At 34.0% G+C, this 15758-nt stretch overlaps 1 protein-coding gene across 1 annotated transcript in view; it reads right to left on the bottom strand.

Moving 5' to 3' along the window:
• Positions 1-87: 87 nt before the first annotated feature.
• Positions 88-15758, bottom strand: part of Sdk (sidekick cell adhesion molecule) — a 62621-nt gene continuing 46950 nt past the window's right edge. The window contains exons 3-30 of the mRNA XM_076376977.1: positions 14551-14730; positions 13150-13363; positions 12886-13059; positions 12458-12666; positions 11962-12112; positions 11341-11468; positions 11115-11225; positions 10167-10286; positions 9569-9724; positions 9366-9492; positions 8988-9289; positions 8721-8906; positions 7341-8635; positions 6855-7083; positions 6478-6780; positions 6227-6407; positions 5937-6152; positions 5622-5818; positions 5347-5543; positions 5032-5271; positions 4761-4958; positions 4543-4684; positions 4192-4470; positions 3932-3952; positions 3146-3303; positions 2921-3083; positions 2516-2844; positions 88-2440 (exon numbers count right to left, since the gene is read on the bottom strand). Coding sequence (XP_076233092.1) covers positions 2198-2440; positions 2516-2844; positions 2921-3083; positions 3146-3303; positions 3932-3952; positions 4192-4470; positions 4543-4684; positions 4761-4958; positions 5032-5271; positions 5347-5543; positions 5622-5818; positions 5937-6152; positions 6227-6407; positions 6478-6780; positions 6855-7083; positions 7341-8635; positions 8721-8906; positions 8988-9289; positions 9366-9492; positions 9569-9724; positions 10167-10286; positions 11115-11225; positions 11341-11468; positions 11962-12112; positions 12458-12666; positions 12886-13059; positions 13150-13363; positions 14551-14730 — 6449 coding nt within the window. The 3' untranslated portion in view covers positions 88-2197. The remainder of the gene's footprint in view (positions 2441-2515; positions 2845-2920; positions 3084-3145; positions 3304-3931; positions 3953-4191; positions 4471-4542; positions 4685-4760; positions 4959-5031; positions 5272-5346; positions 5544-5621; positions 5819-5936; positions 6153-6226; positions 6408-6477; positions 6781-6854; positions 7084-7340; positions 8636-8720; positions 8907-8987; positions 9290-9365; positions 9493-9568; positions 9725-10166; positions 10287-11114; positions 11226-11340; positions 11469-11961; positions 12113-12457; positions 12667-12885; positions 13060-13149; positions 13364-14550; positions 14731-15758) is intronic.

The raw sequence follows: 15758 nt of genomic DNA, 5'->3' as shown, positions 1-15758 counted from the left end.
TCCTTCTTTTTACTTCTAATTCAAACATTCTTTAAGTCCTACTGAACACTATCGGCCAAAGTCACTGAAAGACATTGCCAATAAAATTGCATAAATTTTATTAAAAGATTAACATGTATTTGAAATATCTCGTACATTATAATTTTAGATGCGCGTTGATTAAATATATTATTGATACATAGAATTAATTTTATTTTTGAACTAAAAACGTTTATTGGCAGTGTTGTAAAAATGTTTCAGTTTTTATTCTTCTCATTTCTGAGAATAAAAAATGCTTTACTATGACAAAGGACGGTAATAATTAACGATTGATTCTAACAGATAGTAAAGTTAGCGCTACATAATCAATGGAAACTAGAAAGCAAGTCCTTTAATGTAAAAAATAATGTTCTAATAATAAAAATAAGCTATATAATTGTCTTTCAATATTAATCAGCAACTTGCCATCTAGTTTATGATACATAATGATCACGATTTTTAGATTATAATTAACCGAAATTATCCAACACATTAAAATTTCAATGATAATTTAACCATTTCGTTTATCGTCTTACAGTATCATAAGCAACTGTTTTTAAAAAACAGTATAGAGCTATAGCTGCCATCATTTAAAATTTCTATTTTCAACGTAAGTTTTAATAATAAATTTCTAAGTTTTAGCGCATATTGTCAAAGAATATTTTTCAGAACTTACATTACATTTTCTACGATTTGCAAACATTTCATTTATAATGTTTATTCTATAACTTTTATTATAAAATTGTTACTAAAGAAAGGAATCATCAGTCTGAATTGTTCTTTGCACTTAATATTTGTTGTTCCTATAAAATAGTAATTACAATAAGTAAATATTTCGTGGTAAAAAAGTAACTGTTCTAAATTGAGTAGATCAGTGTATAATTATGTTTTTCAATACTGTAAAAGTGATATATGCTATGAATGACTTAAGAACAATGTTGAAAATTGAACAGATTAAAGCCAAATTGCTTTTTCAAGATTTAAAAAACTAATAAAGAAAGCTGATAAGTATCTTCTATTTAAAAAAAAAAAGAAATATATGACGTCTAGAAATTATTTAGTATAAATTTTTATCTAATACTACCTACGCTGTGGATTAAATGTACAGATGTCACATCAGTATGTATTGCTAACTTGTAATTAATATAAGAATTATGTACATTATATATTATAATATTAAGAACAAACAGCTTACAAGTAATTAGAAATGCACGCAGTCGCATTTAATGTAAACATACGTATTATGTTTACCACTTACTCGTTACAGTAACATTATCAGACTCGGAAATCTTTAATCTATGGAAGTTACTTCCAATTGATATGATAGGCCTGATTGTGAATAGTTTATAAATCTAAAACGACTAATTATATTTTATGATTTGCTTTTCACAACATAAATACTTTAAGATCTGAATTAAACAAGAAATAAAATCCTTCCCTTGTATTATAAAATTTGCACTTCTTAGTAATTATTACTGTTACGATATTAATTTAGTATTAAAATATTTTCTGTTTAATTGTAGTAGTTACCTGGTTCTCTCTGGCAGTTTTCGTTACGGTGTTATTCTTTGTTTAATTAGTAACATCAATATTCTATTGCAGTTTCAAAGGGCATGTTAACAAACTGCATGGAATACAACTATTAAATTCTTATACTTAAAAAAAAAATGCAAGCATTGCATTAGTCGAGAGATCTGCATGACGTTCTGGTTAAAATTCACTTAATAAAAGTAAAAAATATTCATTATACACATTAAGTCCTTATATAGAAGTATAAATAATATGTATCTCAATGTATCACAATATGATGGTGCCAAAAGCATTAAAATTACTATACGAAATGTCAGCGTGCGTGAAACACACGGATATGTGTTTCAACGTAAGTCTTTAACTCTGTATAGATGAATTCTAGTGCTGAGCTATTCAAATCCTAACAAGCTATTCTATGGAAACGATTAAAATTTTATAACAACCAGTCTCTCGTTATATGTGCTTAGTAAATGCAAGATATCCACCTCACAGTAACAGTCCCTTTAAATAATTTCAAAACACCGAAACCGATTCTAGCTCAGCACAGATTCATTGTAACGTAATAGTCGCATAACGATTTCAAATCTCGCTATGCTGAACCGGCACCCTATCTACCTAATGAAAGCGTTATATTTTCATTAGAAATGAATTATACGAACGACGAGAAGCCAGGTAACGGTGCTCTCGACCTCGCCATATTGTTCATAATAATTTGTCCTCCGTTTAAACTGACAACAGCACTACCCTCGGGTTCGGAATCCGTGTACGACGAATAATTTCGAACTGGTTTTTGACGCTTCCATGACTGCCTTAACGAGTCATTCACGTTGGCGTAATGATTTACAAAGGAATGTGGATCCGAGTGTACGCTTTCGTTCTCACTTTCAGATCCCTGCGACAGAAAATAAAAATCAGCACGTTGTTGTGTGAAATATTTGCTTCTTAAGGAATCAAGGAAACTGTTTACCTGTGAATCTGTTGAACTAATTTCAGAAGGTTTCTCTGTGACGCTACTATCGTCGGGATTCTCATCGTATCCCTTGAGGCTCTCTTCATCGCTGTGATATGCGACTGACGCCGGTGAAGGTCTAGGAGGCGATTTTCCTAGCATTGTAGGAGGAGGAGGATGCATAGATTTTCTTGCCAAAGTATTTCTTTTACCCAAAGTCCCGCAGGCATTTGCCATATTCATTGCACCACCTCCTCCTTGCCTGGACCGATAGAGTTCTAAATCAGATTCTTGCCTATCGTCTGTGTCCATTGCCATCGACTCTTCGAGTGTTTTTTGTGCCTCTTCTGAAATATTTTATTTTATTACTGTTGAGTATTAGTCCATATTTGTATTGCGCAGTCTGTGCTTGCAAAGACTTACGTTTATACTTGTAACTTTTACTTTTCACGCATAGCACCGCTATGACCATTATAATGATTATAATTGAAGTAGCAGCTAAAGTGACCATAAACCAGGTCTGTCTGTAGAATGGTTTATGTTGCAAATATGCATACTCGAGGTATAACTTTGATGGAGTTAATATCTAGAAAAAGAATTTATTATATGATTCTTGGGAATGGAAAATTATAAAAACTAACTATTTACCGTTTCTGTAGAATATGCTGGGTAACTGATCCCGTAACGATTATACGATATCACTCTGAATAAATAAGATGTCGATGGAAGTAGATTTTGATATGATACAGAATACTCTGTCAGTGGTCCGTTACTGCTACGCACTATTGTCTGCCAACGACTGTCATCTATAATTACAAATACGCACACATAACGTTTATTTTATTCGACTTCTAATCTTCAAACGCACTCAAAAACTTCTGCAGGTTTTCTTGTAACTACATTTTTATTAGTAAAGAAAAACCCATTCATTATTATTCTCACTTTTTTAAAAAAATTTGGTGTACAATACTTTTGTTTTATTAATATTCACTATAAAACTTTTGTTACTATTTCTAATCTTATTGTGGCTTAATAAAATAATAATCGAAAACTTGCGAAGTTACTATGTATGTTCTATATTACATGTTTGAAGGGTATCAATGAAGTATTAGACATAGGGATTTGTAAGTTAAGATTGTAGGAATACTGTTTATCTAATGAGTCAAACTTTAGCTATTCGTTTATTACAGTGTATTAATAGCAGCATTCAAAGAGTTAAGAAGACCTTTTATGTATTTCTAATATGATTCATGGAAAATGTCATGCTATGACATCATCATGCAATTGATAGTACAAATACCACTAAAAAAAATAGTCAGAGATTGTTACAAACAGGAAGCCATATTTTAACACTAACAAATCATATTTTACTGTTCGAGAGACCATCTAATACAGTAACTGACGCTCAATATATTTACGTGCATTGACACTTACAATGCTGCCACTCTTCCATTGCTATATCGTTACAAAAAAGGTAGTATTAGTACAGAAAGTAATACTATATTGTAATCTTTTATTAATGATATAGAATTGAAATAACAGAACAAATAGTTATTTAGATATCAAAATTCTATATAGAGAAGTCTCAACATTTTGTAAATCAATTTTACGATATGTTTTCAATCATATTTGTATTTTTGTATCCTTCATTTCTACTGTGTTTAAATTTTAGTGTTAAACGTTAGTGTGCTCACCTTTCCTACGTGTCTCAATATAATATCCTAGGATTGGCCCTTTCCCAGATGCACCATTAGCCCACTGTAATTCAACGCTTGATACAGTTTTAGTTACAGCAAGACTACTAGGTGCCATTGGTGAACCCTCTTGTGGACCAGTTGTTACATTCCCAGATATAGGTGGACCAAAATCAATGGTTTGTGCTCGAACCATAAACGTATATGTTTCTTCCTCCTCTAAAGGCTGTATCAGTAAGCTAGTTTCATTCACCTTTTGTTTAACTTGCTTACTGAAACCTTAAACAGCGTCGATAAATACATGAATGATTCATTATACACGAGATATCGAAAATAATTTAAGAAACTTACGATCATTCTGTTCTGCCGTTTCATAAGTGACAATATAACCCATTATTTCACCGTTTCGTGATTTTGGAGCTTCCCAAGATACACGAAGACTAGTCATTGTAATTTCTGAAAACTGGAGATTATGAGGTGGCCCAGGTATATCCTGTAAATAAAATTCAACGATTCAGTGATTTTAGGAATTAACTGATGTTTAGAATTAATCTATTTAATGTATTTACCTGCTTAGTTCTGACAGTAATGGGTGGTGATCTTGGACCATCACCAGCAGGATTGAACGCCAATACTTGAATGCGATATTCTGTATATTTATCTAGAAAAACTAAGCTATGCGTCAAGTATGATGCAGGTACAACCTCTATCTCCTCTTCTTGCTTGTTCTCCAACTCTTGAGGAGAATCAGTAACCAAATAAAAAATCTGAAATAAAAAATATGTGTAAATAGTAATTCAACAAATTCGTAAGAAACAGTGAAAAAATAATGCAAGGTACTTTATATCCTAGCAAGTCTCCATTCTGCATATTAGGTTGAGGTGGTTTCCATCGTAAATGAACTTCTGTAGAGGAAATTGGTTCTGCTTTTAAGTGCTGTGGTTCTCCTGTAGGAACAGCCTCTCCTACATATACAGTTACTGGAGGACTCGAGGGGCCTTCTCCTTCAGAATTAAAGGGTAACACCACTACTTCATAATACCTATCTTCAGTTAGATCACTTAAAACAATTTTCGTAGCCTACAATTAAAAAGCAAGATTTATAAAAATCGCTATTTAAATTTATACTTAATTGCTTATAATTATATCGATTACATTTATTCCTAAAATTTCTTCCTTTGGCGTGTCTTGAAGAGCTGTCGGGAAATCAGATACTGGCTGATAAATGACACGATAACCGCCAGTTTCATGATCTCCACTCCAGTATACTTCATCTATTGCGTTCCAATGAACCTCTATACTGGACGTTGTTATTGGAACAACTTTTAATCCAGTGACACCTCGAGAAGGCGCTGCAAATTTATATGGTGTTAAATCTTTTGCCACTATAGAATAAGTTTAATATAAAATGCAAAAATATTGTTAGGTACCTGCTGGTAGCGTTTGAACTTGGACAGATTCTGTACTCCAAGTTGAAGGACCTATATCATTAGTTGCTTGTATACGGAACTGATACAAGGTGAATGGTTTCAAGTTGTTTGCTGTGTAAGACGTTAAAGTTGGTTCCACTCTTTCAGGAATAGTTTGGAATGGACCTGAATTTTCGGACTGTTGGACTGTGTAATACCTACAAAATGATTTTAGATTTATGTATATTGTGATAGACGAAAGAAAATTAACAAAAAAAATATATACATAATAAACTTTGAAAAATATTATTAGGTATTAGTATATGGATTACACACCGTAATGGAGCAAATCCATCGCGGCCAGGAGTCCAAGTAAATGTTATCTGCCGACTTTGTACTTGAGATCTGCTCACTTGCGGTATGGAGGGTGCTTGTGGACGTTCTCTATTATTCGTGGTGAAAACAAGAGCATAAGCTGTTTTACCCCAGCCTAGTCTTGTCTGTGCAGTTACAGAGAACATGTAGTATTTTTCAGGTTCTAAACCAGTAGCTCTAAAATATAAAATATGGAAATATAAATTCTGAAAGTATTTCAATAACAATATTAAAAATTTTGCTCAGTGTACCTGAAAGTTCTATCTGATGCAGGGAATTCCTTAGAAAATTGGTGATCTAGACTGTTATTCAAATGGAACATCACTTTATAGGCAAGAATTTCCCCATTTGGATCTTCTGGAGTATCCCAAATGATACGAGCAGTTGTAAAGCTTACGTCAGGGAATGATACATTTGACGGAGGTCCAGGAGCTAAAATAGTTCACTTATTTAGCTGTTTTAAAAAAACAATTCCAAATTGAATTATAAAAATAATCTTTACCATCTTCGAACGTTTGTACTCTAACTGGTGGAGTGCTTAATGTGCCATCACCAAGCCTTGTATAAGCTAATACTTGTACATGATACTGAACAAATTTTCGAAGTTCCGTCAAAGTCGTTGTAAATGTAGTATTGCTAGGAATGTTTTTATACTGGAATGCTGATCTAGCATTTGCACCATAATAGACTTTAAACCCTTCTATTTGTCCATTCTGATGTTCTATGGGGACATCGCCCCATTTCACTAATATAGTTGTAGAAGAGGTCGCATTTGCCTCTACATTAATGGGTCCCATTGAAGGGACTAAATAACAAATATAATATATCAATGATCAACCACTATTAATTATTCTTACTAAGGATATTCTTATAGCTTACCCGATTCACGAGTCCTTTCAACAGCTTTAGGACTCAACGCGGAAGACCCGACATCATTAAATGCTTGCATTACGATTTCATAGAGAGCGTATTCTTCCACATTTTCTAACACATACGAATTAGCAGTATGGTCCTCTATGGTTATACTTTTTGATTGATTTGTTCTTACTTCGGTATAAGTAACATTGTACCCTCTTGGATTACCGTACCATTCTATTTGTTGCAGTGGCTGTTTGTAAATAAAACAGATTGAAAAATTTGTCATTAATATTAGGTTATAAGCTAAATTTCAGCACTATGACGCATAATTCTGCAATTTTAATATGTGTTTATTGTTTACATTTACAAAATAAAGCTGTCACGAAGGATGTAAAGCTCATGGGCTTTTTATGAATACTTACATAGATACCCACAATAGGGCTGAAATTTAGTTTACATCCTAATATTTAAAGCTTAAAACGGTTTTCACACAGCATGAAGACTTACAATCCATCTGACACGTAATTCTGTAGCACTCATCGCACGAACAGTGACATTCCTAGGGGGATGCGACGGCGGCGCTTGAATTGTTTGGAACTCTTTCGTTGGCTCGGAAGGTTCGGAAGCGCCAACGACATTGTTAGCAATTAATCTTAATTTATATTGCATGAAGGGAATCAAACCACCCACGGTGATTGTACTAGCATCAGGATCTGAGACTTCGTAAATATTATACCACGTAGTATTTCGTGTTGTTTGTGCTTGCACTGTCCATTTAGTTATAGACGAGTTACCGTCGAAACCCGGTGTGAATTGCAGAACTACAGAAAACGCGTCTATATTGGACAATGCTAATTTAGTAGGTGGTTCTGGAAGAACAGGCTCAACGCCAGATTGAATAACAGCGGTTCGTGGCTTCCCAGGACCCACTGAAGTCCAAGCAATGACTTCGAACTTATAATGCGTCATTGCTTGCAAGTGTTCAATTTTCGCTGAGAGAATATCTGCTGTGAAATTTTCAGCTTTCAGCGATTCTGGTACATCCTTGATCATGTATTTCAACTGATAACAAGTGAGGATTCCGTTGATCTCTTGCGGAGGACTCCATCTGACGGTGAGCGCTCGATCACTTATATCTTCAAATTGTAAACTGTTCACTTCTTCAGGCACGTCTTCTCGTGTACGAGTTCGAAACGGCGCGCTTCTTTCGCCGTCACCAGGATCAGTGAAGCACAACACGGTTATATTGTACACGGTATATTTCTTTAAACCTGTCATAATGGCACTTTGTTCCGCGAGAGGATCGAACAGACTAGGCGGCACTGTCATTGATTTATATTCATTCGCTTCCGTGAAGTTATTGCCAATCCAGGCTTGCAGCTTGTAACCCTGATTTATACCATTTATCTTTTGCGGATTCGGTGGTTTCCACCATACTTTTATTGCTGTCGAGTTAATGGCTTTCGCTCTTACATTAGTTGGCGGAGCTTCCGGCACTCCTTCTTTCGTTTTTATCTTTAAACCCTCTGTAAATACCCCAACACCTTTATCATTGTACGCTGCTATCTGTATAATATAATCTTTCCATGTGATGAGATCAGTAATCAGATAGTTTCTCTGCGCTTCATTAGTAATATTTTGTATCGTCCAAGGACTCTCGTTGTAACCGTACAATCTATATCTTAATACATAGCCTAAAATATGACCGTTTCGATATTCTTCTAACGGTAATTGCCACTGTGTTATTATTTCTGATGATGACCGAGCAGAACCAACAAATCCTACAGGTGGTCCACTTGGAGCTAAAATATATTTAACAATTCTCATTGAGGTTGGAGTAATTAATTAATCCAATACATTAGAATTTTTAGTTTCTATGATACTTACGTTCTTGAGGAAGGACTACTATGTTACTAGGATCAGAAGGGGGTCCTTCACCAACGCTGTTTTCTGCGCTTACTCGAAATTGGTACGCAGCTGCAGCTTTCAAATTATTTAATAATACCCAACGACTTTGCGCAGAAACATTCTCACACTCGTTGATCCAGTTTAGCGCTGAATCAGGTATAGGCCCTGCATAATCAGTTATATACAAAGTTAGATGTACTTTTATTATACTTGAATCTATTATCTTAATTCCATAATCTAGCTTACCGAGATCAGAAACCTCTCGCCTCTGAACAATGAATTTTTTTGTAGGGCTATTTCCATCAAAACCAGGAACCCAGCTAACATTTATGGTTCGAGGAGAAATCCGCTCAACTCGACTGGCCATTACATTTATCGGCGCGAACGGTAATTCAATTACGCTAAGACGTGCTGATCGAGTTTCATTTCCTCCAGGAGAAACCACGGAACACATATATTCACCTACATCTGAAGCTCGCACAGCGACTATCTCCAGTGTACCATCGTTACGCATTTTTACCCTTTGACTGGCTTGCGTGTTTATGACCCTGTAATAGCGTGTTTATTTTTGTGAATAAACAATTCGTTTACGTTTTCAATTAGATAGATAAATAATTTACGCACTGTGAATTGTGGAACCAAGCTATATCGTACAAAACGCTTGGGTCGTTGGAAACTTTGCACTGCAATTCCGCGGTATATCCAAGCAATACGGACGTATCAACAGGTGGTTGAACTATTTGCGTTCGCACTGAAATGAATGGTGTTTAAAATAAACAATACAAGTTTCTTTCACGTATCTTTTGTTTTAAAAAACTACTCTTTACCTAGGACTGACAAATATGCCGAGCCATTCACAGAACCCGCTTCATTAGCTCTAATACAAGTATATTTTCCTGCGTCATTTGGCTTTACAGCGGCAATTAAAAGATCTCCATTATCTAAAACTTGCACTCTTCCAGCAATTTCCACAGGGACCGTATCTGTATATCGTTTAAAATAATTTAGTAACTCTGTGAATAATATATACAGGGTGTTTCACGCAACTGGGCCAGGCTATAGTTCTTAAACGGTAAGAGATAGAAAAAAATTTCATTAGACAAACTTAAACAGTATTGGATGATATGTGTTTCGGAAAATGTGTTTACTCTGAAAGTGGAAGCGTTTCAAAGATTTCAAAGTCGTCTTTATTTTCTTTCTACGAAACTATTATATATATTTTTTGTACACCATCGAATGCCTTTCTTTATTCTCTACAAAGAATATTACATACAGACACTATATACACATACGTTGAAACATACATCATCCAATACTGTTTAAGTTTGTCTAATGACATTTTTTTCTATTTCTTACCATTTAAGAGCTATAGTCTAGCCCAGTTGCGTGAAACGCCCTGTATAACTTTCATTGTTAATAATTTACCATTATAAATCCACGTAGTATTGGGTATTGGAGCTGCCACAGCATTACACGTTAGAGTTGCATCTTTTCCATCTAATATAGTTAAATTCTGTGGACCATTTTCCATGATTGGTCCAGATGCTGAAAATTGCGCAAAGATGTTATCACTCCATTTACCAACATTTATAATTAATTACATGCATAAAAAAAGGAAAGGAAAAACAAACAATTGGTCATAGAATATAAAATTTTCCCAGCTCAGTGTTTTCCAACGTACACTTTTTCAACATACTTCATTAAACGATAGACCGAAATTTTTAACATATTCAAAATTTTTGTAATTGTTAGTTATTGAGTGATGACTTTATTGGATGTAATTATTATCGTATAATGGAAAACACTGAATTTACCCATACCTGAATCTTGTTACGCAATAACAAATGATCTATCACTAAACCTTCATTTTCTAAAGCCTTAGAACATATACTCTATAGCATCACTACACAAATAACTAATTTTCCAAACTTCTGTTTTAAGAGACGTATTCGAAATGTAAAAAAATGTAATTGTGTCGTACAAACGTGCAAAAATTGAAAACAAATTTATGTGTATTTATTCCCTGAGGGACATATATATTACCGTTTTTTCTCTTTCTAAGATAATAAGTGAAATATTCTGTTTTTATCTATTTCTTTAATGAAAAAAAGTACTATTTAACTGTAGCTAGAACTAATGTTTCTACATTTCATTGGACAGTTTAGAGTTTAGACATTTCTAAATATTTCTTGAGGAGTTATGTGTTCTGCACACAAAAAAAGTCCTCGTGCTTTGGGGATTTATTCACTAAAACTACCAGGATAAAACACGAATACAGCTGAAAAAGCAAACATTGTGATGTGATATGCATTCGTCAAGCATGTGCCTAAATAATTTTAAAAAGGTGGGTATTTCGAGGCGTCAGAATCTTACTGTCTGGATACTGAGAGAACTTAAAACGGCGATCAGATTGGCGAACTCTGACTACATTGTAGCCAGCTGCCCAGCGGACAACTCTGTTTTTCAGTCTGCGTTCTAATCCTTCTGCCCCACAAAAAACACGTCATTTATCATGAGTACAAAGGAATATCGTTTAACTAACAAACAAAAAATGCTTATAATGTTTATCGTAAATAAAGAATCCTACAGGTATACTAACTTTTAGCTTTCAACCAAGTATAACTGGATGCTTCACCAGCATCGTTAGAAGCAAGACACTGAAACATCCCTGAATCATCCATGGTTAATTTTTTTATGGTCAGTGAGCCATCTTCTTCCATTGCGTACCTGCGTAGAAATGTATAATATATTATTTAAATAAAGTTATACTATCGTATTCAACATGATTATTTATTTAGAAATAAATTGATCTCAGTCTGTAATATTTACAAAGTGTTCCAAAACATGTAGACATGATTTCAACGTTGCTTCTCAGTTACAGCCGATTTTATCTTCCAGTAATTTTTATAGTAATTTTATCTACTAGATAAGGTTGAAGTACTTTGACAACGTATTAAAGAGGATTGCCAGCAAATTGGAACAATATTTGGTAGTTTTTAATGGATGAGAAAGTCTATGATAAAACGTTTAGAAATCTATATTCGAACTCGAGTGGAAGGTGCCCACATGGAAATTTTTGTTCTTATTTTAGAGTGCAAAATTCACCTCTGAAATTATGGCGACACTTTTTGACACACTCTGCATATGTTAGAAATGGATACTTTATCAATTAAAAATTAAATACATATTCAGTTGTGAATGATACATAAATATTTCTCACCTAGACCCAAGGAGATGGTCCACTGGCTCAGCATTACGGAACCAACTGATTTTAGGTGGAGGAACACCAACAGCATCACATGGTAAAGTGACAGTTGAACCATAATCACTCAGAGTTTCTCGTTTTAATTCTGTTATAAATGTTGGTTTTTCTATAAGAAGATAATATAAATTCAATGCGTGTGTTAAACAAATACCTTCTATGCAATTTTAGAGAGCTTGTTAATTGCATTTGACACAGAAACACCTACTACTATTAGAACATTCTCTTAATGTTTTAATTGATCAGCCCTTCAACTAAGAACCTTGGTCATTAATGATTCATACTATGATTATAACGACCTACATTCCAATAAGAGGACAATAGGAGGGTCGTTTCATTGTCAATGCATTGTGAGATCCTTGGCAGATTTAGATTTTTAAACCACAACGTGAACACTCACATGGACATGTCCAAATTTCTTTTGAATAATGTTAATTAATCAGCTAATTCTTACCATAAACAACAACTTTCGCGCTAGCATTGACAGTAGGATATCCACCAGTTCTCAAATCCACATGACAAGAGTACACCCCTGTGTAAGTTATATTTGCTAATATTAACGCCAAAGTTCTGTTCCAGGAGTCATTGAAGCTGTACGTTATCCTAGAGTTCTCTATAGGGATTCCATCCTTCGTCCATAAAGTTCTTAACTCATGAAGCGACCTAAAATTCAAGTATTTTTTAATCAATTTTCAAATAATTTCCTATACCAGTTAGGATTTCACAAAAACTCTATTTTTCATAAATCTCTGTGGAAACAATTAGCTCACTTCAAACTTAAATCTCACTAAACATACACAAGTGAAAGGGCTCAAAACTGATTAAATCAGCAGATGCCTGACAAACATTAAGTGAACCACCTGGTGCAGAATTAAAAATTACCTAGCGTTTGCTATGCAATGAATATAAGTGACGTCCTGATCCTTGATTATCTGAGTGTCCTGCGGCTTCACTATAATAGCAGGAGCAACATCTGTGTTTGCATCTCCAGTAACTTGTAACTTGAAAAACGGACTGTTCTCCTCTTTGCCCAGTTGCGTGTTAATAGCTCTGGCCCTATTTAACACACAAGCACAACATAAAGAACATGTTTTCAGGAGGAGATTACTGCCAAGTGTTGCTAATAGTAGATATTTTAATACGAACCTGTAGAGGCCTTGATCGTTCTCAGATGCGTTCAGAATGAGCAACGTGTGATGAGCAGACGCATATTTTATACCGTACAACAACGATCCATCGGACGTGAACCATGTAACGTCAGGTGCAGGATTGCTTTCTATCGGTGGCAGCGTTAAAACGGCTGCACTGCCAGATTTCACGGTTACTATTCTCTCTGTGAGGTCCTCGAACACCCCCATATCTGAGGATAATATTACGGTGTTATTTTCAATCGAGGAGGTGCTCCAGTTTACCTGATCCAGGCATACACCGTCGAAATTATTAGCGTTAAAAATATGGAAAAATTCAGGGTGGGTATTAAAGGAATAACAGATATTATAGATCGAAGGTATTAAAAATATTAACATTGATACATTGCTGAGGATAATTTCACCTGGAACTTGACTGTAATCTTTAATGGTTCTTTTTAATAAGAATTCAATTTACATAAAATTTATTGAATTTTAATAACAGTTTCTAAGATAGATATGCATTTTTTATATGGAAATACAATTTATACTATTTTATGTGGTAGAAATTTATTCGACTATACTTGTATTTAATAATTACTAGAACAGTGCATGGGGTTGAAGATGGAAGAAACATAATGGATGCTGAAGAGGATGTAACTTTATGGAATAATTTTAATGTATGTATAAATAATGATTGAATTTTATATTGCAGAATAAAGTGAACTAAAAACGATTGGGATCAATTTGGATCACTGTATTCTTTCCAACATTTTCAATATCTTTATCTAGAATGAAACCATACCAAACCCACATTGGGTAATAGCCTTTTTGATAATGTTTTTATCTGACCCATATCCTGATACTATTGATAATTTCGACGGTACTTAGATGAACTGGGTCAAGTGGAACACCTTATGAATATTAATAGTAACCTTTAACATCCTTATAAAATATGAGCTCAGTCTTTTTAGTTACAGATCTTATCCAATTTACTATTAGTAAGTCATTCTACACGAAGTCGAGCACGTTTTGGGGTAACAATTCAGATTTTACTGAAGTTTAGACATATTGAAAACCTTAGTGATAATTAAACATATCTCAAAGGATTTAAAAAATTTTGAAAATTATTGATGCAGCTGCATGAAGCATAGCACTAACTCCTTTTTCGAGAACAAAATTATAATTTTTGAACCAGTAAACTCATGAGAATGAAACTTCTAGGTATTTATAGATTTTAATATTTTAATTAAAAAAAGTTTTCTTTCATATTTTAATATTTTTTATCAGTTTACTAAATAGAACTTCATATACTTTTTAAGTTCAGTTTCCTTGTCTATTCTCCTTATATATTAAACAATCTATGAGAAGCCACAAGGCACTTCCAAGAAATGAAATGATTAGCATAATTGATACGTACATGCTACGGCAAATGTAATTCTTTCGCTAAATATAGATCCTACATCGTTCGTTGCGACACAGTGATACACTCCTGCATCTTCCCTACGTGTACTTTGTATTCGAAAATAAGGCTCCGAAGTAAGCTCGTTGCTGAGAGGTATTCCATCCTTGAACCACTTATACTTTGGCTGAGGATGTCCTAAAAACAGAATGGTGATGCATTTATGTCTGCAAGCTTGAGATCAACTGATGATCTAAATATGAACTACTTTGCATTCAAAGCTGGCTCTTTCATCTGTTAAAAGACCTCAAGTTTACTACTTCATTTAAAGCTAGAATAAAAACAATAGAAGACTAAATAATTAATGAAACAAAAATATTCATATCTCTGTTTCAAATAAACTCTCATGGTTCATTGAAAATAAATACCAAAACCCTGTCTAACTATGCAAATCATTGCCATTTGTTTGTACAATTTATTTCTCAAAGGATCTCAGCCTGAATAGAATATCTTTGCATCACAGTGACGTTGATAATCTTCTTGCGTAACCTTGTCAATTGCTTAGACTCTTATTGAGACTATTTGTAGAGGATCGTCATCGATTCACGCGTTTCAAAATGATATTTTTCAGGGATACCATGGGTATTTGTTATTTGGTTGAAGTATTATATACGTTTCATGGAGATCTAATACTATTAGCACAGGGTCATACTATCATGTTACGGCACCAGGCCGCGACTGTAAGGCTTCATCTGGTCACCGTCTCATCCGCTTGTTACTCGATATTTCATGAGAACAATGGGACATGTCGCGAAGGTGCTTGAAAATTTGGAGATTTTTAAGGCGAAACTAGCACAGAATACACGACGAAAAGATTTTGTGGGCGTTGTAAGTGATTGATCAGTATAATAAACGATGGAAACCCAATTTTGAAAGTGTTTTATGCTGTTCAATAAAGACCATTTAAAAAGTTGCAAAAAACACCATTAATGTAGGTATGTACCTATATTTCGAAAATATAAATTTCACACTGATTTTCTTTTTGAAAAGACAACTACTGTATAGCTTGTTAGAAGAAATTCTGTGATCGACTTCTTTGTAAAAGTGTCCCCATTTCAAATAATAAAACAGTAAAATCATAGTACAAAAATGAAAAAAAAGTGATTCCATAAATATAAAATTTTATAAAGTATAAAATCATACTTTGCATAAAATTCAAGAAAAAT

Source organism: Calliopsis andreniformis, chromosome 4 (genome assembly GCF_051401765.1).
Source record: "Calliopsis andreniformis isolate RMS-2024a chromosome 4, iyCalAndr_principal, whole genome shotgun sequence".
In the NCBI taxonomy this organism is placed as follows: Eukaryota; Metazoa; Arthropoda; class Insecta; order Hymenoptera; family Andrenidae; genus Calliopsis; species Calliopsis andreniformis.
This window is presented reverse-complemented; position numbering and strand designations above follow the sequence as displayed.